Source organism: Glandiceps talaboti, chromosome 18 (assembly GCF_964340395.1).
Source record: "Glandiceps talaboti chromosome 18, keGlaTala1.1, whole genome shotgun sequence".
In the NCBI taxonomy this organism is placed as follows: domain Eukaryota; kingdom Metazoa; phylum Hemichordata; class Enteropneusta; family Spengelidae; genus Glandiceps; species Glandiceps talaboti.
Genome location: NC_135566.1, coordinates 1290194 through 1313909, shown reverse-complemented (window position 1 = coordinate 1313909; position 23716 = coordinate 1290194). Strand labels below are relative to the sequence as shown.

Below are 23716 nucleotides of genomic sequence, written 5' to 3'. Positions count from 1 at the left end.
TTTATAAGTGTTTCTATACACCATTATTATATCATCAAATGCCAAATGACTTGGATCAGAGTCAATACTGTAATCATGTGAAAATATAGGCAATACAACATACATTGTACATGGATTCTTACTACTACCATTATCAGTGTAACTACATGTATAAAACTAACTCTACTGAATCTGTAACTCAACCTTGTTGGAAGACAGGTTTGATGAAATCATTGTAGCCAAACACATTCAACAACCATAGACTGAAGATTCATTGTTGAGTACACTCCTGTAAATCACTTGCTTCAAGTTTTGCTAAAGAAGTACCAACAACAAGGAATCTTTTTGTCTAATTTGACTACTACTTACTACTACTACTTACTACTACTACTTACTACTACTTACTACTACTACTACTACTACTACTACTACAACACGCAATCAACACAACAGATACTGATGAAATCACATCACAAACGACAGTAAATCCAGTTAAAAGTTTTATTTATTCACTGGAAACATTTTTTTTGGTCATTTTTAAACAGAAAATTGACTTCTTAGATGATACCAATCTGAAAATGAAACAAAGGATTATAGTTAGTATGAATTCATACTTGAAAGTAAAACTAATGTGTGTACTCATTTTACAGAACTCCTATTACCCCTATGTTTGGTATACATTCAACTAGCATTGTTTATTAATAGTATTCAAGTTCTGCCATACAATTTGTACTTTGTCACTATATAGCAAGCAGTGGCCGGTGTTGAACATTTAGTTCTGGCCACAGGTTGGTGTTATACTCAATAGTCAGTCAGCAATAGTTTACACTATTTATATTCATCACATGCCTCCAAGGATGATTTCATTGTTGTTATGTACTAGTATCCCTTTAATTTCTAATTCTATGTGATAAACTCACCTTGTTTGCAACATCCAGTGCATCATAGTCAGAAGCTAGACGTACATAGGCTTTCTTCTGGCCATCTGGTCTGTAAATCAAAACAAATCAATACATTATTACATTTTGTTTTTCTTCTTCTCCAATTTCAATATTCAGATTATGTTGATTAACTATGTAGTATTATGATTGTGAAGTTTTAATCTCAAATTCTTTCCTGTATGAAACATTACTGTTTGAACCATGACATAACACCAATATGTAAATATAAGTTACCCTTGGCAGAAATGTAAATAAATGCATCTCAGATATGGTAGAAGCATTTTAATTTTTAAAACTTTTTAACTGCAATCAAAGAAGATATTAGATTTGTTCATTCACTAATTTGTATATCTTTTCAAGTCTGAAAACTTTTCAAAATAAAGCGATTCACATTTTACTAATAACAGATGGGCGAGTTTTGCTCGTATCTCAGTTTCTAAGATTTAACGAGAAAATAGGTTTTTCCCACTTGTAATATTACCATCAAAACATTAGAATCTCACCTGATAAGTGTGTTGACTTTTGCAACATCAATATCATATAATTTTTTAACAGCCTGTTTGATTTGTGGCTTATTGGCCTTCAGTGCCACAATAAATACAAGTGTGTTATTGTCTTCTATCTTCTTCATAGCAGACTCTGTTGTAAGTGGAAACTTGATGATGTTGTAATGGTCAAGCCTGTAAATAAATAACACAATATTGTTATTGGCATCACAGACTGATGATCCTTGTAGTATCTGTTAAGTGTTAATTCTATGAACAATTAGTACTTGCTAACAGACTAAGACTATACATAGTACTGAATACACCACTAGATTTACCCCAATACATATACTTTAACTAAATAAGATGATGTCTTTATATTGTGGAAAGGGTAGACTGGATCTTTCACTTGGTTTATTTAAGCAATATACTCACCACTTATTTGACATTTGGATTGAACACTTCAATGAAGCATGTGCCAGAAAATGGACTATAAATTCTTGTTGACTTTTAAATCTACTTGCTATGTCAGATGATGTCAGAGGCATCACCACATGATCTAAATCAAGGTAAGTGGGGTTGTGCAAGTAAACAGTAGGAAAGCCAATCACAAAAGGAGATATTTCCTTATAAACTTGAGTAGATTGAGCAGTTATTGGAAATCAAAACCAAATTTAGGTTTAGATTTGAAAATACTGTTCAGCATCAAATACACAAATTTACAAAATCAAACTGGCACTGAGCTCTGAAAACATGCCCTCAACCTCAAGTACAACAGTGGGATAATACATGTATTAATTTGTCTGTCATAGTTTTGACAATCCTTAGACCAATATAAGTATTTGTACATACTTGTTACGTCTTGGTACACTGCGACGAGGATATTTAGGATTCCTTTTAAGCTTCAATGTTTTGGGTCTCCTAAATCTGACATATGTCTTAATATTCTTCTTCTTCTGACTGAACTGTCCCTTGAGTGTAGCTTTCCTTGCTTTATTGGCATCAGCCTTGGCCTTGGCTGCAGCTGCCTCAGCTTTGGCCGCTACTTTAGCAGCTGGTTCCTTGGTAGCTGGGCCTTTCTTGCCCGCCTTGATCAACGCTGTAAGATAGAAGACAAAATATCAGTGTTACTGGGACATTAGAAACATGGTTCACTTTCTCATTGCCAAAAGCAAGACAAGTTTACCTTCAATCCCATTTGTGGCATTCGCACACCTATTCTACATTACACTGCAGTCTAGCAGAGAAAATTGCATTTTTCTCTACCATAAACAGACAAGTTTTCACTAGCTTTTCATTTCATTATTTACCAACAGTTCCACATTTTCTATGATAGTGTCTTCTGACTTATTGTACATACTTATATTAAATATTAGATATTCAACAATCATCTTGGCTGCAATAATTGTAGCATTTGATGTGCTTTTGATGTTTTTTTTGTTCCGAAGTTTAACCCAAATCAAACGCTACAATTCCTCTAACGCAAACGCAAATAGACGAGACCTCATTGAAAATGTGAGCGAGGTGTCAGTGTATCGCCCGTTTCAAAATGCTGCATGCCTTGCTATATTTGCTGATTTTTACGGAATTGGGGTACCTCTGAACACTTCTTGGGTCTTGAAGGCTCCGTAATTAATGTTGGCGTTAGGAAATGACCAATATTTTGCCAGATAAGGCGTAATTTAGCAGAAAAATCCGCCCAACTTTGCGATTCAGATCTGAATCGGTTCCGTCTATTTGCGTTTGTGTAAGAGGAATTGTAGCATTTGATTTGGGTTAAACTTCGGAACAAAAAAAGGCACAAAAACAGACGAAAAAACCAACGCTACAATTATTGCAGCTACAATCATCTGATCAATGATTTACTGTGACTGTATTACAGCCTAGACAGCAGGGCTTAATTATTCCACATCAAAATTACTTATACTATGTTTCAAACTAGATGTCTTTTTAGCAGTTGGGCTGAACTTACTAGACAAGCAGATTCAAGTATTCTGAACTAAAATGAATGAAGATGGTGATCATGTGTGCACATCCTTTACAATATTTTTTAAGTTATTGAAATATGTACATCTTTACATACTGGTGACAACATATTCACCACTATTATCCGATCAACTGATGCATACTACACAATGATTTAATTGTTCATCAGGTGAAAAACAGCAACTCTGTATCTGTACCAAGCTGTCTAGCAGACACCACAACATGGCGGCCACCATGTAGATCAACATCACCATCATCGTATACCTAAAGCTAGAAATTTCTGTTTAATTGACATTTTTTACGTAATTTTGACCATTCATTGAAACTTAGGGGACCTTCATGTTTCACTTGCCGATGGTAATATTGCAATACTTAGGTCAGATAACTGGTGGACCGACCATATTTTAGTTAGGTATTTACCTTCCTTCCTCGTCTTAGGACCCATGTTGGCTAAAAAGGTTGATGAATGGACGGGTTTCAGCGACGTCAAATCAGGGACCCCATTACTGGAGGAAATATGTGGTATTTCATCCATCTACACTTATTTAATATATTTAAAGGAAGAGAGCTTCCACAGTGTTTTGTGATTTTTTAAAATTATTAATTTACATATCTAATTTGTTAAATGGTACGATAAGTGGAGCTGAACGATATTCTTAATATTTTAATACATTACAACGAACAAGTAAAATGTCACGTAATAGTTTTTCACTTCCGGGTCATGTCAAAGTCTGCTTCGTTGGCTTCGTTCTTTCGGCAAATAAAGTGTAATGCATTCACATTGTAGTTGTCGGCTGTCAACCAACTCGGAGTCCTAGGTAACAATATATCTCAAAAGACTCGGGTGACACGCATTTGATTGGAATTCCTTGTCACACCTGCTTTTTCCGACAAAATGGTATAACGAAGTATATTCTTGCCAGAATCGAGAAAGATTGGTCGAAGGAAAAAAACACATCGTTCACGGTTCGCGGTTTAGTCTCCAGTCTGCGAGACTTGATACAGTCAGGACATTTAACTTTTATACACTTGTACCATATTGACACTTTACAACTATGAAACGAGACGAAAAGGCCGCTCGTGATAGAACTATCACAAAATTTCCACAGGTAAGTGATCGTTTACAAATTGCCATACCTCACAGACTTTAACAAAAAATAATTCAATAATTTTGTCAGAATGAAAAATGAAACGAAAACAAAACAAACTTTTGTCGGTTTGGTTTGCAAATTGCAGTTCTTTACCGTCGTTTTGTTGTCGAAATTTCACTTTGACCAATATGGCAGTGCTGTCTTTTTAACCAGCGATATCCTCTTCAAGTCGATAGTTCAATTTTTTAAAAATGTCTTATTTATTCATTTGTTCATATAATGTATGAATAGTTTTATTTGTGTTTAAAGTACTTCAGTGTCAGATTAATTTGATATAAAATATTTTCATAATTATTCTGTGGACTTTAAATCACCAATATTGAGTTCTTGTACAAACATTTAACATTCACATGTACAAACCAAATATTTTAGATGATTGAAATGCTCATGAAGGTTAAATAATAAATTTGTGATTATTGTTAGAATTCAAACAATAATTATAGTTCCATATATGGTAGATCATTAGAGTCGTACAAATTGGATAAAAATGCAAATTATGTGGCAGTAGACCAGAAGTCCAAAATGTTTATTATTTTTGAAAGTGTTAATAATTAGTTTAGTTAGTTTTGTTTGTTTTTCAATGTTTGTATACTATAGCAATAATGACAATGGGTTTGGTCAGCTCTAGTGTAGTCTCCTGGTAAACATGACTCAGAAAGTAAACTTTCCATCAAAGGTCATTACCCATGACCCCAAGCACCAGTCTGATCTGTGTGAATTAATGTTATTTATTATTTTTATTATTGATGTCAAATAAAGGAAATGGGACAGGATGTAAGATAAATTATCTTAATGTTTAAGTTTTAGATTATGTTTATTGTTGATCTGACTACAGTCTGTGTTTGCCATGCATGTGTATATGTGGCATATCTGACATTTAAAAAATATCAAACTAATTTTGTATCGTAAAGACTGTCATGATTTGACTGAATATCTGTTAACGTTATTTTTAATACGTATGTGTCAACATCAGAACAAATTTATGTCAATCCAACAATACACAGATGTAACAAATCTAATTATAGATAGAAGGACAAATGTTGAAATGACAATTATAACAATTGATTTAGAAATAATTTGTGCCACAGTTATATTTTGCAAGTGTTGATATTACAGTTCTGGGTTAAAATGATATGGGTAATAAATAAATAAACTGAGAAGATTTATGATATATCTGTTTCCATAGAAACAAAAGTAAACAAATATCAAAATGTGCATGCACATTTATATATTGAACAAGTTAGAAAACAAGTAACGAAATCTGAATGACATGGAAAATTGCTATAATATCAAGTTGAAGTTTGTTGTAAGGATACCCTTAGTGAAGGTGTGAGGTCATTTTTTGAGTAGCTTGTATAGCTAAGTTGTCTCACTAAAACTCATTGTTGATTGAGAGAAGTTTGGCAAGTTGTCAAAATGCTTTCTTTGTGTAAAAGTTCTACATGTACCAATCACGTGATTTATGGGTCGATGTTTTATTGGTATCAAATGACATGGTCCAAGATAACCTATTCAGTTTAAATGAATTGTATGCATTGATCTGAAGTAGATGACTAGAAATGAAGAAAGTGTCTGTACATTATGTTACGTTCTGTAAATTCAATATTTTACCTGAACTATATGATTTCATTTTGATATATACAAAATAGATGTCAGACTTATCTTGGAAAGTTTAAAGGCACAAGATTCTCAGATTAGGATTAGTGTAAAGAAAGACTGCAGTTTGTCTGGTAGAGCTATGGAAAACTTTTGCCCTAACCTCAAAGTCCTAACAGATGAATGATCCTGTCTAATTCTTATGTCTACATGGATAGTGATAAGGGGTAAAGCATTTTTTTTTTGGGGGGGGGGAGGATTTGGACCCAACAACCACCAGCAAATTTTTTTTTTCAAGAGCAACTAGACAGCAATTGTTGTTTTTACCAAGTAGGGTACAGCCAGTTTTTTAATATGAATATATGCTTTAAATTTGTCTTTTCGCCGCATTGCTTTGTGTAATTTTTTTTTTTGAAATTTAATTTCTTCATAACAGGAGACATACATAATGAATGTAGCTTATTTCAAAAGAGGTAGTAATGGATGTAGCTTTAATATTCCCACAGAGGCTAGTAAAATTGGAAAGTAGACAGTAAAAGTTGAATAGAAGTTTGAGGAAGCCAAGTGGGGGGGGGGGGGGTTACGGGAGGGAGGTATTTTCATGGAAACAAATTTTTTTGTGTGTCTTGATTTGGTCAGCAAATTTTTTTTCCTGCTTTTGGCCGACAACAAAGTATTTTCTCAAAATTCATCTGCCCCCCCCCCCCCCCCCTAGAAATCAAGTGGCGTACTCCTATTAAAGAACTTGGGGTTTCAAATTTTCAAATTTTGCCCATTTTATGCTTTGAATATGGAATCTGAAGTGGTAGCTTATAGGCGAGTTAATATACAAACACTGAACATTAAGTACAATACATACATACACTTAAATTAACATAAACTATGGTGACTGATATCTGACATACTAGTCACGACTTGACATCTACATAATACTGTACATCCGTTCTGATATCAGACCCCAGATTACAATTGACACGTGACCTTTGAACCAAGTAATGCAACACACATGTACCCTTAACAATGACTGGTGTTATACTTACCTTTTGTTATTCAAAAAGTTATCTATACTTTTTGTTGCGAATAAAGCAGACTTTGGCTACTGTGTCATATTATGCGATTATGTTGGACTGAAAGGCACTTCTCTAGGGTATGGGTGTCTGTCTGTGTAATTAACATAAAATACCAATTTGTTTTTGACATATGGTACATTGTATATATATATGTAAGTACAACTTGGACCATTGCATTGTCATAGTCTGAATATTTCAAATCTCTTTATGTTATCTTTGCCATATGAAATCATACACTCTTCTACATAGCAAAAATAGATAGAGGGTTTACACTATAGTTTTCAGTATTTCCATTGAAGTGACACAGGGTAGAGTTGGTGTATATACAGCTTTGAGACAAAGACATGAATTTAGAGAATAATACACATTGTTTCTGTAAGCCATTTGCCATACTTCTATAAGGTAGTTGACAACACCTCAGACTACCACCTCTGTGACAACACTGAACGATTTCTTTTTTCCTTCAACTGATAAACCATATACCTAGTATGTTGACCAATACAAGTGTTTGATGCACTTGGAATTATCTTTTCTTTCCCCTAAATTTGCATGGGAGCCCAGAATCAATAATCCACTGATTTGATAATGATACCAAGTTAAAAAAAAGCAAGTTTCAGATGTAAAAGTACAGAACAGTGACATACTAATCTTTTATTTGTATTTACAGGCATATAAACTGTCTGCAACTCCATATAAACAGCAAATGTTCCATCCTATGGTTAAAAATGCTTGTGCTGCAAATAAAACTGGAACAGTAGGGTAAGTAGATAAATCTGACAATCTAGTCTAGAAGTAGTCTAAAGGCTATCCATTACTTCAATGGTCTTTTTTCTTGTTGGAGAAGAGATTTGATGTGACAGATGTAGCCTGTAGACTAGCCTGGTAGCTATCCTATCTGATCTAGTATTATCAGTTACACCTGGCAATGCTAGATAGATAACATGAATTCAAGGCTACCAACTCTCTGTATTAATTTTCAATACATTTTTGTGACTTTGTTTTGAAACTTTGACTTTAGCTATTGGTGTATCATCTCACACCTTCATACATTATTTCACCATCTTCTATTGTCTTTTTCTCCATATTATGCAAACTACCATAACAGTATTTAGGATACTAAGAACTCTGAATAGAGGTGCTATAATATTATAATTAATGTTAGTATGATTTAGGGATCATTGCATAAATTTGTATATTGGAATAAACTGACGATGACATAGGGAACGTGTGCTCAATTCTGTGGTTTACTTTATAAATATTCATTTTATCTTGGATTACTTTTACCTGAGACATCTAGTCCCACATGAAGTATTAGCCAATGAAGTATTAGTTTAAAGCGCCACATTACTGCTGTTAACCAATCACAAACAAAAAGCAGGGGAAGTGCTCAAGTGGTATTTTCAGATGAAAACATATCGAACAATAGTGATTTCCAATTTTGAAGTTAAGAAAACTCATGTACTTTCAGTGTTGGTGCAGGTTAATGTGCAGGCATGCATGACGTGCATGGACAGATGGAATGTATGGCATGCAGTTCTGTGTGCTCTGTGCCATAAATCCATCCTGGTCCAATGGATACACTCATGTAATACTTCCCTGATTTGGTTGGTAGAATGAATGGCAGGAACATGTCAGATAGGACATTTTTATACATGTAACAAATTATATAAAGTCAATGCCCTAATAACCATAAAGTAACACTCTTTGGTGTTTGTGATATCAATACATGTTATTGTAATTGTCTCCATACAGGAAGTATGGCTGAGTTGAACAGGAAACCATATAATGTAAAACACATGTATCAACTCATGTATATATAATATATTATATTTGTTAAAGATTATGAGTACATCAGATTATGATTATGTAAGAATATTATGTAATATTCGGAGCTATTTTCAATATTTGAGTAATATTCTGAAGATAATCATTAAAATCAAAAGTTCTGCAAAACTGCAAAAATGTTTTCATGATTTTTAATACTTATAAAGAGATTTTAATGAACATTTCACTTTTTTTAGAATCTTTATTTCCATGGAAGACAAATCAAACAGTATAGTTGTATATAAACTGTGAAATACTTGAATGTAAAGCTATACATCATGCTGTCAAATTGGGCAGACCTTTAACTGTAACCATCAACAATAATGACCTTTTTAACATATATGGCAAGGCTGGTAACCCAATATCTTGGCTAATGTAATTGTTGCCTGAAGCATGTGAAGGGGTGTTACATGTACAATAGCAGACATTTACTAATTAACAAAGTTTAAATAGGCAGATAATTAAAAAAAAGAAAAACACCTACAATTTCTCGTGTCAGGTATTGTGCATATTTATTGTTGTGAATTCAAAAGTATATAAGTGTTATTTGTCAGCAGACTTATTTCAACCCACGCTTACAACAAAATCACTTTCACTTCTTAAATTCAACTTTAACCTTTAATCGCCTACATGTACTTAGAACACTTGTGAAAATGTTCAATGAAACTTTCCTACTTCCTCAAAGATTTCACATTGACATTTCTATCACATGATCAATGCCTACATAAAATCCTATTATTGTGGTCCAAGGCTTCTCTTCTAAAGAGTACCTGTATGCAAAAATTTAAAAAACATAAGAAATTGTCATACTTCTCAATGAGTATATGTTACTTAATATTCAAATGTAATAAAATGTAGTGACATCAACCTATCAATCTCGTTGTTTGATTTTCAAGCTGATAATGGTACAGAATACATTGCGGAGTCATTTATCACGTATATCACTCATCAGTAAACATGCTACTCTTACAATGTACATGTAAAAGATGTTGATAGTAAAGGGAATGTGTGGATAAAGACCTGCAGTGTATGGAGAGCCCCAGATGGAGAGCACTTCCAACCTATGTCCTATGACATTTACTCCCCATCTCAAGTTATGGACTTGGAATGTATCAGTTATGGCTTGTTCAAACATGTGAAACTCATCCCAGTTTCATTTGTTTATAATCTATTATGCTTGAGCTAGTAGTGTGAGCTGCACCATCTTTGACATTACTGCATTGGCCCACAATGCACTGGTTTTGTGCCAAGTTGGCTGTAGTCTTGGTTACCCAGACTCTCTCTGCTTGGGGCTCTTCTATGAGACCACCCAGACAAGAGTCTGGGGAAACCACGTTTCATCTATCCAACGACAGAAGTCAAACAGTACATTTCTTCCAAGCATAAAAAATGGACTTACGAGGCCTGTTTATTGTAATTAATATATATCATTCGCATGAGAAGTGATAATCTGTAGCAAAGGTACCCAAATCTTTCAGCCTGCAATTTTGGCCATAAAGTACTCTCGACAATGCACTGCTCCAAAGGCTACTTCCTGCACAGGATAGTTGGAATGTCATTTCCCCAGACTCTTGTTTGGGATGATCTCATACTCATAGGCAGAGCCCACAGCAGCAAGATGCTGGGTAACGGAGACTAAGTTGGCCATAGGTATTTCTATAGCACTTAGTAGTTCCCCAGACTCCATAGATTAGTGGTTGCTGAGTATGCACACATTGCTAGTAACCTAGAATGTGTACTAATACCAATTCTCCAAGGGTTTTTGAGAGTGGAAGTTTAAAGGAGTGTCATAGCAACCATACTTGCTGGGGTTGTTGTCTGTCTTGTCATACTAGGCTGGAAATAAAAACCATATATTTGTTCAGAAATTAACACTTTTTAACCGTGTTTGGATAAGACATGTTGAGGCTTTTTCAACTGAAAAACCGATGCATAGCCCACTTTGTAATTGGCAAACCCTTTTCTGTTCTTTCAATATCAGATTGAAGATATCCAAATGTATAGTGATAGGGGATGTATCTGTTGGAAAGACTTGTTTAGTTAACAGATTTTGTCATCAAGTTTTCAACCGAGATTACAAAGCAACAATTGGTGTAGACTTTGAAGTGGAAAGGTTTGATATGCTGAATGTGCCATTTAATTTACAAATGTAAGTATCACTTTATGTTTATGTTGTAGACCGAAGTATGCCTTCAAATTGCTTCTGGAATATTTATATTGATGCTATTGTCACTGTTGTCATTTCAGATCATAGCTACCATTTAGATAATTATTATAGTGTAATTATTTGCAAATGTCAAATTTCCAGACAAGTGTGAAAATTAAATACTTACATTTATTGCACCTATAGTATGGAATTCCACATGGGTATAACTTCTCTATAAGTCATATTTTTAGATGATTCCTGTGGAATTCCCTGTTCCTGCAAGTCCCAAGAGTATCACTTTGTACCACAAACACTTGTGTCCCAAGATATGTGTCAGAATGTAATAAATTATGGATAATAGATATATATATGGTTAATAATATATCAAGGGGATAGAATAACACACTTGCAGATTTCTAGGACTGTATCTATCAGTGTTTTCTTTTACATCAATGGAAATGGTAGTCTGTAAAATACTGCATTTGTGCTACACTATCAGTCAGCCAGCACCCACTGGTTAGAAGTGTGATAGGACTGAACAACACAACATATCTTAGAGTGGTTTAGAAGCCTGATAGGGCTGAACAACACAACATATCTTACAGTGGTTTAGAAGTCTGATAGGGCTGAACAACACAACATATCTTACAGTGGTTTAGAAGTCTGATAGGGCTGAACAACACAACGTATCTCACAGTCAACAGTGGAACTTGTGGTCTGTAAAATACTACATTTGTGCTACACCATCAGTCAGTCAGCACCCACTGGTTTAGAAACGTGATATGATTGAACAACACAACGTATCTCACAGTTAACAGTTAAACTTACTGTTTTAGAAACCCATACTCATCATAATTCCTGTTCACATATCTATGTTTTTGATAGTATTGATAATTTATAACATTTGTAAGCCTATCTTGGTCACAAGTGTCTGTGACCTGTACTTTGATTTTCACGATTTAATATTGCTAGTCCATTAGGTATAAGGCTTAAATAATAGTATTTGTATTTTGTAAGGGTTATTTTTTCCACTTTGTAAATTCTGAACTATTTTGAAATTGAAGTATAAGTAGACATTTGGCACACATTTGTTATGTACATGCATATTTTTCTAACAGAATTAACTAGTAAATATTTTATCATGATCACCATGGTGACACAGTAGCTGTGTTTATCAGTGGATGGTAGATTGAAGTCTAGCTACCAAATTTACATTGTAAATAACTCAAATACCAATTTGATAATATACACCACAAAATAAATGTACATTGGAACAGCCCTGTATCTATATATTTACTTTGGAATGTTGGTAGAAACAAAACTGGACGCTTTGTTGTGATAGTGTTTTACATAAGGAATGGCCAAAATAGAATGTCACATTTAAAACTTGCATAGTTTTCCATACCATGTAAGATAATTTGGGTTGGGGACCCTGATAAAATATGTGGGTTACTTAGGTAGATTATACCAATGTCAATTAAAAACACTATATGATAACATCTATAATTGGTTCAACAGCTATTTTTTTGCAGTTTATTCATAGTATCGATGTGTATAATTGGAAATTATTAAAAATAACATCATAATTATTGATACAGAGGACAAAATAGCCCTAAATAGGACATCAGTTATAATATTTGTCAGAACATATCGCAGACTCAAACATTTCAGTATTAGTATTAACCAACCCTATACTTATCAATATTTCATATATTTTTTCCTTCTGTAAAACCTTCCAAATTATGAAATTAGGTCCGATATATCTTGTAGTAATAATTACACAGAGACATTCTTATTGAGATATTTGGAAAAATATGCTTTGTTTATAAATATATAGATGAAATTATTAAAATAAAAATAAAAGTCAGTTTTAATGTACCGTAACTAAAATTCACAAGTAAGCACACATTTCATTTATAAAATGTCGTGCTAGAGAAATATGACATATGGTATAAAATCTGAAATCAAAAAGATGATCATTAGAATTTGACATAATAGTGTCATATCCCAGAATAGGGTTTATATAATTCTATCTACATTTCTAGCAGTAGTAAGTGGACAACTGCCATAGTAGTGATATATATTTGTTATGTTTATCAGAGACCATTTCACATACACAGCTGCAGCTAAACTGATATATAAATATGCCAATGTGATATATCTGTGTAATTTATGATAACTTATTAATAATTGATTAAATTTGTTATTACAAATCCACTGACCTTTCCTGGTGAATATTTTAAGTATGATCATTATCCTGTGTACCTAAATTATCAGTTTCATAATATTTTCATTTTCTTTCTATTTATTACTTTTGTCAGGTGCTATGTGTATTTTTAACCTCCCCAGGGCTAACAACCAAATGGGAGTTAATGTAATGGTGACGTCTGTCTGTCTGTCTCTGTGTGGGCTGATCAGTTAGTCTGTCTGTCTGTCTCTATCATCAAAATGTTAAAATTATTGGGTTGAATAATTATGACATAAGTTTTAATCCTGTTAGATAAAAGTGAAGATTAGATTAGATTATGTGCTATAACTGTGAATATTAATCCAATTAGTTTTAATAGCCAAGGGAATGGTTTGAGGTGAAATATTCTACTGTCAATACATTTATCAATGTGCTTTAACAAATTCTAGCGATAATGTTAGACTTTTTAAATACATATTGTCAATGTTAGGTTTCATACATCAATCTATCGTTTAGTTGAAATGAAAATGATGAAATGCTACAAGAATACATACTCTCGAATCATTGATTTTACACATTGACAAAACATTCTTGAAAATCATGATTTCATTTTATAGAGTGTGAAAACTACAATGAATGATGACACTGGAAGTATCAGCTATGTTGATATCTGTAGTAGTAGTACTAGTAGTAGTATAATACTACTACTACTACTACTAATAATAATAATAATAATAATAATAAAGCAATGTGCCTGTCCTCTGAAGAGCTCTAGGCACAGACACAGAACTATTAACAAAACTGAGCAGATACAGAAAAACTGAAATTGAAAACATAGGAAGGATGCAGATAGAAGTGTGCAAGTGAGTGAGATTTAAGACTGAAATAGGTGAGTTTTAAGGGCAGAGTGGAAGGAGGACTTAGAGTGGGTGTGTTGAAGACTATGGGGAAGACTGTTCCAAACTGAAGGAGCAGTTACCAACCATAAAAGATATGTGATACTGAAAGTGTCAAGATGGTTCTAAAGGTGTTTGTTCTATGTATTTGATTTCAGTTGGGACACTGCTGGTCAGGAGAGGTTTAAATGTATAGCTGCTGCCTACTATAGGGGTGCACATGGTATGTATATTTACTCTCAAAATAAAACTGCAAAAGTTATACAGATAACACAGTCCTGAAAAATTAGAAATACTCTGAAATTTGTTTTATGAGATACAGGGAACAGTCCTGTTTATATGTATCTGTGTGGAACTGTGAGGAAAGCTAATCTAGGCTACAGATAAGAAAAACACAGATTGGCTAGAATCTATAAAACAACACAAGTAGTCATCCTCTATATCTGTCCTTGATTTTTACACTTTGCTAGAAGCTGGTATATGCAATTCACAGTGCTACACACACTGCTAGTCTGCAATTCACCGTGCTACACATACTGCTAGTCTGTAATTCACAGTGCTACACACACTGCCTGTCTGTCCATTGTTCTGTATACTTGCCACTAAGCAAAATACTGGTACATATAGTATAGTAAACTGTGGTAGATGTTTGACAAGAAATATGAATAATTGCCTCAGTAGTGATATTTTTATAACCTATGTACATACATACATACATACATGCAGCATATGTGGACCAATGGGTCATTCCCCTGTACCTTGCATGTGGTACCATGGAAACCAAATAATTTTGACAGACAGTAACATTAAAATATTACACATATTTATATTAGACAGTTATATTGCAAGTGTTGGCTCACTTAACACTTTTCTTTGTTGACAAATACATGTAGCACATAATTTATAACACATCTACCATATGTCCCTGAATATTTATATAACGTGACTTGGTTAAAATCAGAAAAAATTGATCTTATTTTCTGATGAATGGATGTATGGGTGGATTGACCGACAGCTGACTAGGTAAACAAATGAACAGACAGTACAGGCAGACAATAAACAGACTACACAGTAATGTATTTTAAACCCAACTTCGGCCAACATAAATCAAATCATGCAAGTAGGGCAAACAACTTTTATATAATTATTCTGAGGCATAACATATTTCACATTCAGTTAATATTTTTTACTGAATATAATTTTTATCATTTCTTTCTAGTAATAATAGTAGTATTTGATCAGACTGATTTATCATCTTTGGACCATACTTCAACATGGTTGGAAGACGCTACTATCGAAACTAATAATGATGATGCCCTGGTATTTTTAGTAGGAACAAAACTGGACTTGTGTGTAAGTTGTCAAGTTACTTTATATATATATATGAGTTTTAGCCTGTATTAAAATTTACATGTTGGGTAGGAGATTTAATTTACCACATTACAAATGCAGAATGCATTATTCAACAAATATTATGTCCACTGACACTTTTATTTCAAATAGTCTGATGGCAACTTGTATATTATGTTTTTGTACAGTCACAGAGTAAATATGAAGAGGTTGAAAAGTTTGCCATTGAGAAAGCTAAAGAATTGAATGCAGAGTATTGGCCAGTATCTTCAAAGACAGGTAAGGAGACTGTTGTGTAGCTGTTAAACTCAAACTTCAACAAGTTATTTATCAAATAGTCAAAATGAGAATGGTGGTGATGATGCCAGTGACAGACTATGATCAGTGACGGTGATGATGAGGATTTCGATAATAATGATAATAATGATGATGATGATGATGATGATGATGATGAGGAGGAGGAGGATTTTGATGGTGATGATGATGATGACGATGATGATTATGACGATGATGATGATGATGATGACAGTGATGATGATGATGATGATGATGATGATGATGATGATGAGGATTTTGATGGTAATGATGATGATGACGATGATGATTATGACGATGATGATGATGATGATGACAGTGATGATGATGATGATGAAGACAATGACAACGAAAATGACGGTGATGATGAAATCGACAACAGTGATGATGGCAATGGCAATGATAATGTGTTTTCTATGTTGTAAAGTAATGACTAGGACGATAGAACCATCAAAAAGGGAAAGACTTAAATTTCAGAAAATGTTCAACATGTCTTAAACTTACAAGAAAAGATACAAACAGCATGAGTTCCATTGATAACAAATGTTGTACAATATTATCACCATGGCAACTTTGAAAGTTTACATTGAGTTCTTAACACTGTGATTTTATTACTTGTACAGGTGAGAATGTGACAGAGTTTTTTACGAGGCTAGCAGCAATGACGTTTGATTTAGCTGTACAGAGAGAATTGGATGATTCACCACAGCCAGTTAAATCAATAGGTGGAGGCAGTAATCTAGTCAGTAAGTTAATAACTTATATTATACATCATATCCTAAGGGCATGGTCACTACTTGTCTATTGATGTACTCACAAGGCCCCTTAGGTCACTCATATTTTCCTTGACTGAATGAAGACAAATATTTTATATGTTTATTTTTAATGTTTACTATTCATACAAAATAATATGTTGTTGTTTATTTACAATTACAGAAGTAAAGAAACCATTAGACTTGACAGGTTCCATTGATCTTGTTGATGGAAATGACGTCAGAAGAAGTTCCAAATCCAACTGTTGTTAGTTGCCATGGTAACCACTACAACTAACATCTGAAAACCTTGATACATTTTAAAACTAAGTGTTTGTGATAGCACTGAGCAAAACGATCAAAGTCTACATACTGTACAGAACTATATAATGTAAATACCTTGAATATGAAGAGTTTTGGTGAACTTTTACTATCATTAGGATTAGGCTTGTTCTTGAAAGAGATCTCGTTGGGGTCAAAGGGTAAAAGTTATCTTACTGTTTGCCTTCTGCTTGACAGCTCCATGGATCAAAGGTTAAAGTTAAAGCAGGTACTCATATAGACTGTCGACAGTCGTTTGCCCCTTTTTTGCTACATTTCATCTAAATTAAAGTCATCGCCTCGATCCACAGCACTGAATACTAACGCATACTGATAGGACCAGCGGGTGCCAAAGGCACGTGCCTTCTTGCTGTTGCTATCAGTACGTGGTTATAGTATTGCTCCGGATTGGAGCGAGGCGATGACTTTGGTTTTAGATAAAATGTAGCAAAAAAGACACGAATGACTGTCGACAGTCTAATACTCATACTGTTTGTTATGTATGTTCAGGTAGCCTATAGAAGGAGATCTCAAAAGATTCAAAAGTTGAATTTACAGCAAGCGTTTTTACCATTTGTCTATTCTGCAGGTAGGGAGGCTGGTAGAATGATAGGGTCAAAGGTTATAGTTAGGGTAAACTGTTGTATCATGTGTCTGTGCCCCCTGGGGACTTTGATATAGTGACAGCTGTTCAGGGTCAAAGAGTAAAGGTAGAAGTTCAAACCTTGTCTGTGTTTATTTTGATATACCAAATTCTGACATAAACAGTAAATAGTTATAGAACACCTTTTATCCTACACATTTCAGGCTTTGTAGATTCTCACACAATAAATTTTTTTAGATATTTTTCAAAAGTATATCTCTTCCAGATTACACTCTTTAATAATCAAACACATACTTTCTACATGTATACCTTGACTTGAACTGAAAACAAAATACTGTCTATGGTTTCTGTATCAAATATATTGAATGGAAAATCATGTGAAGTATATATTCACAGTTTTCTTGAATACTTTGATGTGTAAATTAATATTGTCTAAAGTGTACTTGCACCTTGTTGCGATGATTCATTGGCTGCCATTTTCTGTATTTATGTATCAATAATGTATGAATCGTAAACCAGTCTTGGTTTTGTATTGTATTCACCAATTTTAGTGTTCTAATGAACTCAGTGATATCATAGAAAAATTTCAGACAAAACCGTAATGTACTAACTTAAGAAGACACCAGACATAGTAATGCCAACAAAACAATATATTTCAGTCAAACTGTAGTGTTCTAGCACAAGAAGACACCAGACATAGTAATGCCAACAAAACAATATATCTCAGCCAAACTGTAGTGTTCTAGCACAAGAAGACACCAGACATAGTAATGCCAACAAAACAATATATTTCAGCCAAACTGTAGTGTTCTAGCACAAGAAGACACCAGACGTAGTAATGCCAAGAAAACAGTATCTCGTCTAATATCTATTACTTGCCTTCTTGAAACTCACGAAATATGAGAATAGCACAGCATAGACATTGAATATATATTGATAGTGACAATTGACAAACTAAGAGATAAAGTACTTTATCAGATTGCTGAATATATACCATTGATGAATCAGTATTGTTCCATCTTTTTCATAGCCTCTTAGCCATAATTGTAACCCCTGTTGGAACAAATCAACTGCAAGAAATGAAATACAAAGAATACCTTACAGTACACCAGTGTCTTCTTGTTTGTGGGCAGCGCCCTCAAGATACAGTATTAAACTAAGTGAACAGTGCCCTCAACGGACAAACTAAACTAAACTAACAAACTGCAGCATGTAAATAAGCTTTACCCTCTGTCAGAGTCCTTCTATATGATAGAGGAACTTTGCCTCAATAAACTGAAACTTCTCAGTTACATTGACTATTTCTTTTTTTTCCATCACCATGATTTATCACTGCCCTTTAAAATTAGTAAAAATCATGTAATCCTAAGGGTTTAGGTCTTTTCTACAGAAGATTTCCTTCCCTCAAGTCTGTCCAACCATTTCACATATATACACAGTATCAGTTTTAAGTACAAACAGTGCGGTTTATTATTATTATTTACTATCAAATACTCCTTAGTAGAACTATACTTCCTCTTTGATGTTTTTTTTGCCATTTCACTTTGCAAAGCATTGAGTAGATGAAGTACTAGCTAGTGTAGTGTAGTTAACAAAAGTTACCATGGCGATTACAGTTTCAGTTTTCAGAAATAAACAAAGAGGAAACTTACTAGGTATTTATGCATGTAAACATTTATATATCATTTTATCAGATTGTATTTATGTTGAAATTGGTTTTCTTTAATAGACAGTATACTAATAGATTTATTTCTTACAATTTGTTTGCCATTTACTTTACATTGTTATATGTACATGTATATAGATACTTGTCTGTGTAGTTTGGTTGATGTAACACATTGTAACATCATTCTGATATTGCCTCCAGTGATTGGCTTAGATCAAATCATGTGGTATGGACTACTGACCCATAGTGACCTCAATTTGCATATAGGGGGCACTATTTGCATTCTAGTTTCCCTAGGGTAATATGCAATTCACCTAGCATGGAAGTTTTATTGAGGATTTGCTTGAGTATAGAAAGAATATGTACCTGAGAATGTGATGTGTTATAAACCACTTATTGCCTGGCCTTATTCGGGCACTAGTAGACATCATTTTCCCCCTGATACTGTACAGCAACTCTTTCTCTTGGCTTTCAGGTTTTGGAAATAGTTGCTACATAATAGCCTTTGAGGTGATAGACATCTACTAGTGCCCTCATAACCAGGTAATAGGTAATAGATACTTGACAGTATGTGTGGTGTGGTTGGTATAGTACGCTATAGCACTGATCATTGGGAGGAGCACTTATTAGGTTAGACTTGTTGTCGTTATGCCATATGACTCATCATTTTGAAGACCCAGAGAATCATCATTGCATACACTCCTTTGAATCCCTTGTTACTATGGTTACTTGTGTTTAGCTAAAAGTTAACAGAACCACCAACAGTGATAAATCTGTCAATCTAACAGTATTGGGAACATTCTTGATTGAGAAAAACATTTTTCGGTGGCTAAAATCTAGAGTGTAAGATATGTTGTGTTGTTCTGACTAGTCAGGCTTCTAACCACTATGTTAGTAGTAGCTTATCATGGTGACATGAATGTCGTATCATACAGACTAGCTCAAATCATGAAATATGCATAAAAGTAAGTACTGTTAGTTTGAAATATGATTTCATAACATAATTTGTGATTTGTAAAAAAAAAATATTTCTTGCTCTCTAAAAATGTCAAATTTTTCACTAAAATCAAAAATTACAATTTCTGCATTTACATTTTGGTAAATAAACACAGTCATGTCATAATTTTACCTGATAATTGTTGAAATATTTCAAATTTAAAGAATTGTAGATTTATACTGAACTAGTACGATGACTCTCAGAATCAACTTATCTTATTTGCATGAGGTCAAAGTTCACCTGTGAAATTCTGGTTATACATTCACCCATTTATGTTCAAGGTGAGATGAATTAAGCATAGCATAAATTAATGTTATTTACCTGAAAGTGTTTCAACTGTTATGGAAATGACCCAGACACATTTACGTTTTCAGTTTTACCCAAGTGAACTTTGACCTTATGCAAATAAACCAGCTTGAACATTTTGGTCATGAGAAGGGCATGTTGTATTCCCTCTCAATGATGACAAATTAGTAACATTTGGATTTGGTTTCAGATTAACAAATATTCATGTCTATTCTGGTGCTCACACATCTGTGGTTGTCAGCTACAGCATTATTTGTGATTTTCTCATTGAGGATATTTTGATTAGTTTTGTATGTGAATGCCTGAAGGACATTTTAATAGTCCCAGCCATCTAAATGATGCAAGTTTGCATTGAATAAAGCATCAAACAACCATTTTATTACATAATAGCCCTGTGTTCTAATATCCATAATCTGAACATCAGCCTCTGGTGTATTTTATCACAATGTTTACTATATAGTAGGCATAATTGTTTGTATGGAGGCATTGAAATTAATGTAATCTCAATCTCATTATAATAGTCTTGTAGTTTATACAACTAAAAAGCTAATGGACTGGCAGTAACAAGTCATACATTTCCCCAATTTCAACAAAGTATTCCAGTGTGTGATACAGCAAATAATTGCCAAGATAGGGAGTTTGTCTGTTGTCAACAATAGGTACACAACCGGTATATAAAAAGTCTACGTCAGATCAATGGTTGCCCATTAAAGACCAACCAAGTCAGTAACCCCATCTACACGGCACTAAAAATCCTACCCGAGGCATGGCTATGGATAGTTTGAAGCCTATGTAGACGTAAACTCGTCCCGAACCTGTCCTGAAACCGTCCTGACTTAGGACACCTTTGAGAGGTTTCCTCCTGACTTCGTCCTATGTACTGTCAGGACGGAACGCGCGACATCTATGCCATAACCTTCCTGCATGTAGACACTAACCTATCCTACCTCAGGTAGGACGACCTACGTCTAGACGGGGCTATTGTGTGAAATGAGCTATCACATCACAGTACCAAAATATTGCATGTTACAGTAACAGTATCTAATTTTATGCTGAGTGTGTATTGTAAAATTGCTATGTTTGTTCAAATTATATGTACAGTAGCTTTTTTCAACTTGTACTTCATAATTAAAAGCCAGGGATGTAATTCAATGAAATAACAAACCAGAGAATATACGTGAATGTTCATGTCACAACAGTGTTATTATTTAGTTGTACGACTTGAAATTATCAATCATGATTTATTGGAAGCAAGAACAATTGGGAACTTGCAAACCTGCCATGTTGAATTTGCATCATGGGAAATGTGATAATAAATACTATTCAATTAGTATTGAAAACAATGTTTATAACCATGAATGATCAATTCTTATTTAGCTTGACTAGTGTGGGAGGTTTATTTCATCGGCAGCTCCAGATAAGATATTACGATAACCACAGATAATCCCATAGTCCTTTGCGTCTGAGCATGCTCAGTCTGGATTGCAAGTTCCCTATTGTAGCCAGCATGTCACATTGTTAATTTTTCAAATCACAAAAAACACCAATAACACACAATATCCAAGACCAGTATTAATTACAAAATATTAAACTAAAGATGTCATGAATGGCAAATATTAGAATATTAGGGGTTAGCTCCAGAGTAAGTACTAGTTGAGTTTCCAGATCACATATCTATTCATCAAGTGTTGTGTGCTATTTTGTGTTTGTGATTTCTCCATTTAACACACTGTACCAGTTGTCTTCTTCATGTTAATGTGTATAGTAAATGTTTTACATTGTTGTAATTGCCTTGTCATCGTTGACAACTATCACGTTAATCTAGTGTAGGGAAGCCATCAATGCTTTCATGATTTCAGTTATTTGTCAACACTATCAGAGCAGAAATTCATTTAGAATTTTAAATATTTGTAAATTATTGCATTAAAATATTTTAAAAATTTACTTTGTTTGCAAGTGTGGTAAGTTTCTTGAATAGACAATGACTTAAGGTTTGGTAAATCTATGCAGAAATGTACCTCAACCCAACACTAAGGCCAAAAGAAATTGTTCCTGGTCAGTGTGTGCATCACTTAAATACCCGTGTGTCGGTCTTTTTTATGTCTGTGTTTGTCCAACCCAGGTAGTCTGCAGATCCATGGGGAAACACAAAAATATCCCTCCCCACTTCAGTAAAGACAACGCAGAGCCTATCATGAACAAGCAAATGATATCTACCCCACACACTTGCTCTAAAGTTTGAACAGTAACCACCATAAATAGTAGATTGAGTGATGTCTGTTGAGAATTAAAAATAAAAAAGAAGTGTGTCGTCGCACCATTTTAGACAAACTGTTCTGACCAGAAACAAATCTAATTGTAACACAATGTCTGACAGTGGTTTTGTATTCCTTGAATATCTTTTGACTTTTGTTCAAATCCTGTTCTTTGTCGACGGGTTCATCGTTGTTCTCTCTCCCAGAGCTGTAGTTGACATATGCATTTAGTCACTGCCAACACAATTCAATACTCACTGACTCACACATCCAGTAAATAACTCGCACGCCTTCATGGATTTGATGAACATCTTTTACTGCTGATACAAAATTATTGCAAATTTACAACACCTGAATTTCAGCACTTCAGTTCAGTACATTTTTAAAAATTCACAAGTAAGAAATCTGAGAGCTATGTCAAATACTGCTGTAAACACAGAGTTGATAGAATTGAAATATGTATTCAGCTAAATAGTAAAAACTCTACTAAACTACTTAGGATAAAATTTCATTATATTTTAAAATAATTATACAAGCTATATGAATAAAAATGGCACCTTTTCATAGTTTCTGCAAAATTGATGTCCCAGTCAGTTTTATGTTCACTTAATAATTGTTACATAAACTGTAAGATGCATACTAATACAATTTTTCATTTCTCTAAAATGTTTATATATTGAATGCAAATGACTAAATATTAAAATTGACACACATAAATTGTAAATTATGCACATAGTTAGATACATATGCAGTCATATATGCAGATAAGACATGCAAATTATGCAAATTAATCATATACTTATGCAAGTAAAGACATGCAAATTACATGTACAATGCAAAACATGACATTCAATTTATGCAAATATTAATGACTCATTGATATGTAAA

General features: G+C 33.8%; 2 protein-coding genes across 2 annotated transcripts; one reads left to right on the top strand and one right to left on the bottom strand.

Annotated features, from left to right (window-relative positions):
* Positions 1 to 470: 470 nt before the first annotated feature.
* LOC144449059 (large ribosomal subunit protein uL23-like) lies at positions 471 to 3845 on the bottom strand. Its single transcript, XM_078139471.1, has 5 exons — positions 3812 to 3845; positions 2258 to 2504; positions 1424 to 1600; positions 900 to 969; positions 471 to 551 (listed from the first exon to the last, which is right to left on the bottom strand). Exons 1-5 carry the CDS (start codon positions 3834 to 3836, stop codon positions 537 to 539), a joined length of 534 nt encoding a protein of 177 aa, XP_077995597.1. The 5' UTR covers positions 3837 to 3845; the 3' UTR covers positions 471 to 536.
* A 274-nt stretch (positions 3846 to 4119) lies between these two features.
* Positions 4120 to 22483, top strand: LOC144448966 (ras-related protein Rab-34-like). Its single transcript, XM_078139356.1, has 8 exons — positions 4120 to 4500; positions 7876 to 7967; positions 11014 to 11181; positions 14421 to 14485; positions 15482 to 15615; positions 15801 to 15891; positions 16551 to 16673; positions 16864 to 22483. The coding sequence occupies exons 1-8, from the start codon at positions 4447 to 4449 to the stop codon at positions 16950 to 16952; spliced, it is 816 nt and encodes a 271-aa protein (XP_077995482.1). The 5' UTR covers positions 4120 to 4446; the 3' UTR covers positions 16953 to 22483.
* The last annotated feature ends 1233 nt before the right edge of the window (positions 22484 to 23716 follow it).

Bases quoted from the DNA above. Each gene is read 5' to 3' on its own strand.
- LOC144449059 (XM_078139471.1), bottom strand. From the start codon at position 3,836: ATGGGTCCTAAGACGAGGAAGGAAG. The intron at 1,601-2,257 runs GTATGTACAAAT...ATTTATTTACAG, and splicing joins AGTGTACCAAGACGTAACAA to GCTTGACCATTACAACATCA. The intron at 970-1,423 runs GTGAGATTCTAA...TTTGATTTACAG, and splicing joins AAAGTCAACACACTTATCAG to ACCAGATGGCCAGAAGAAAG.
- LOC144448966 (XM_078139356.1), top strand. From the start codon at position 4,447: ATGAAACGAGACGAAAAGGCCGCTCGTGATAGAACTATCACAAAATTT. The intron at 15,892-16,550 runs GTAAGGAGACTG...TTACTTGTACAG, and splicing joins GCCAGTATCTTCAAAGACAG to GTGAGAATGTGACAGAGTTT. The intron at 16,674-16,863 runs GTAAGTTAATAA...TTACAATTACAG, and splicing joins TGGAGGCAGTAATCTAGTCA to AAGTAAAGAAACCATTAGAC.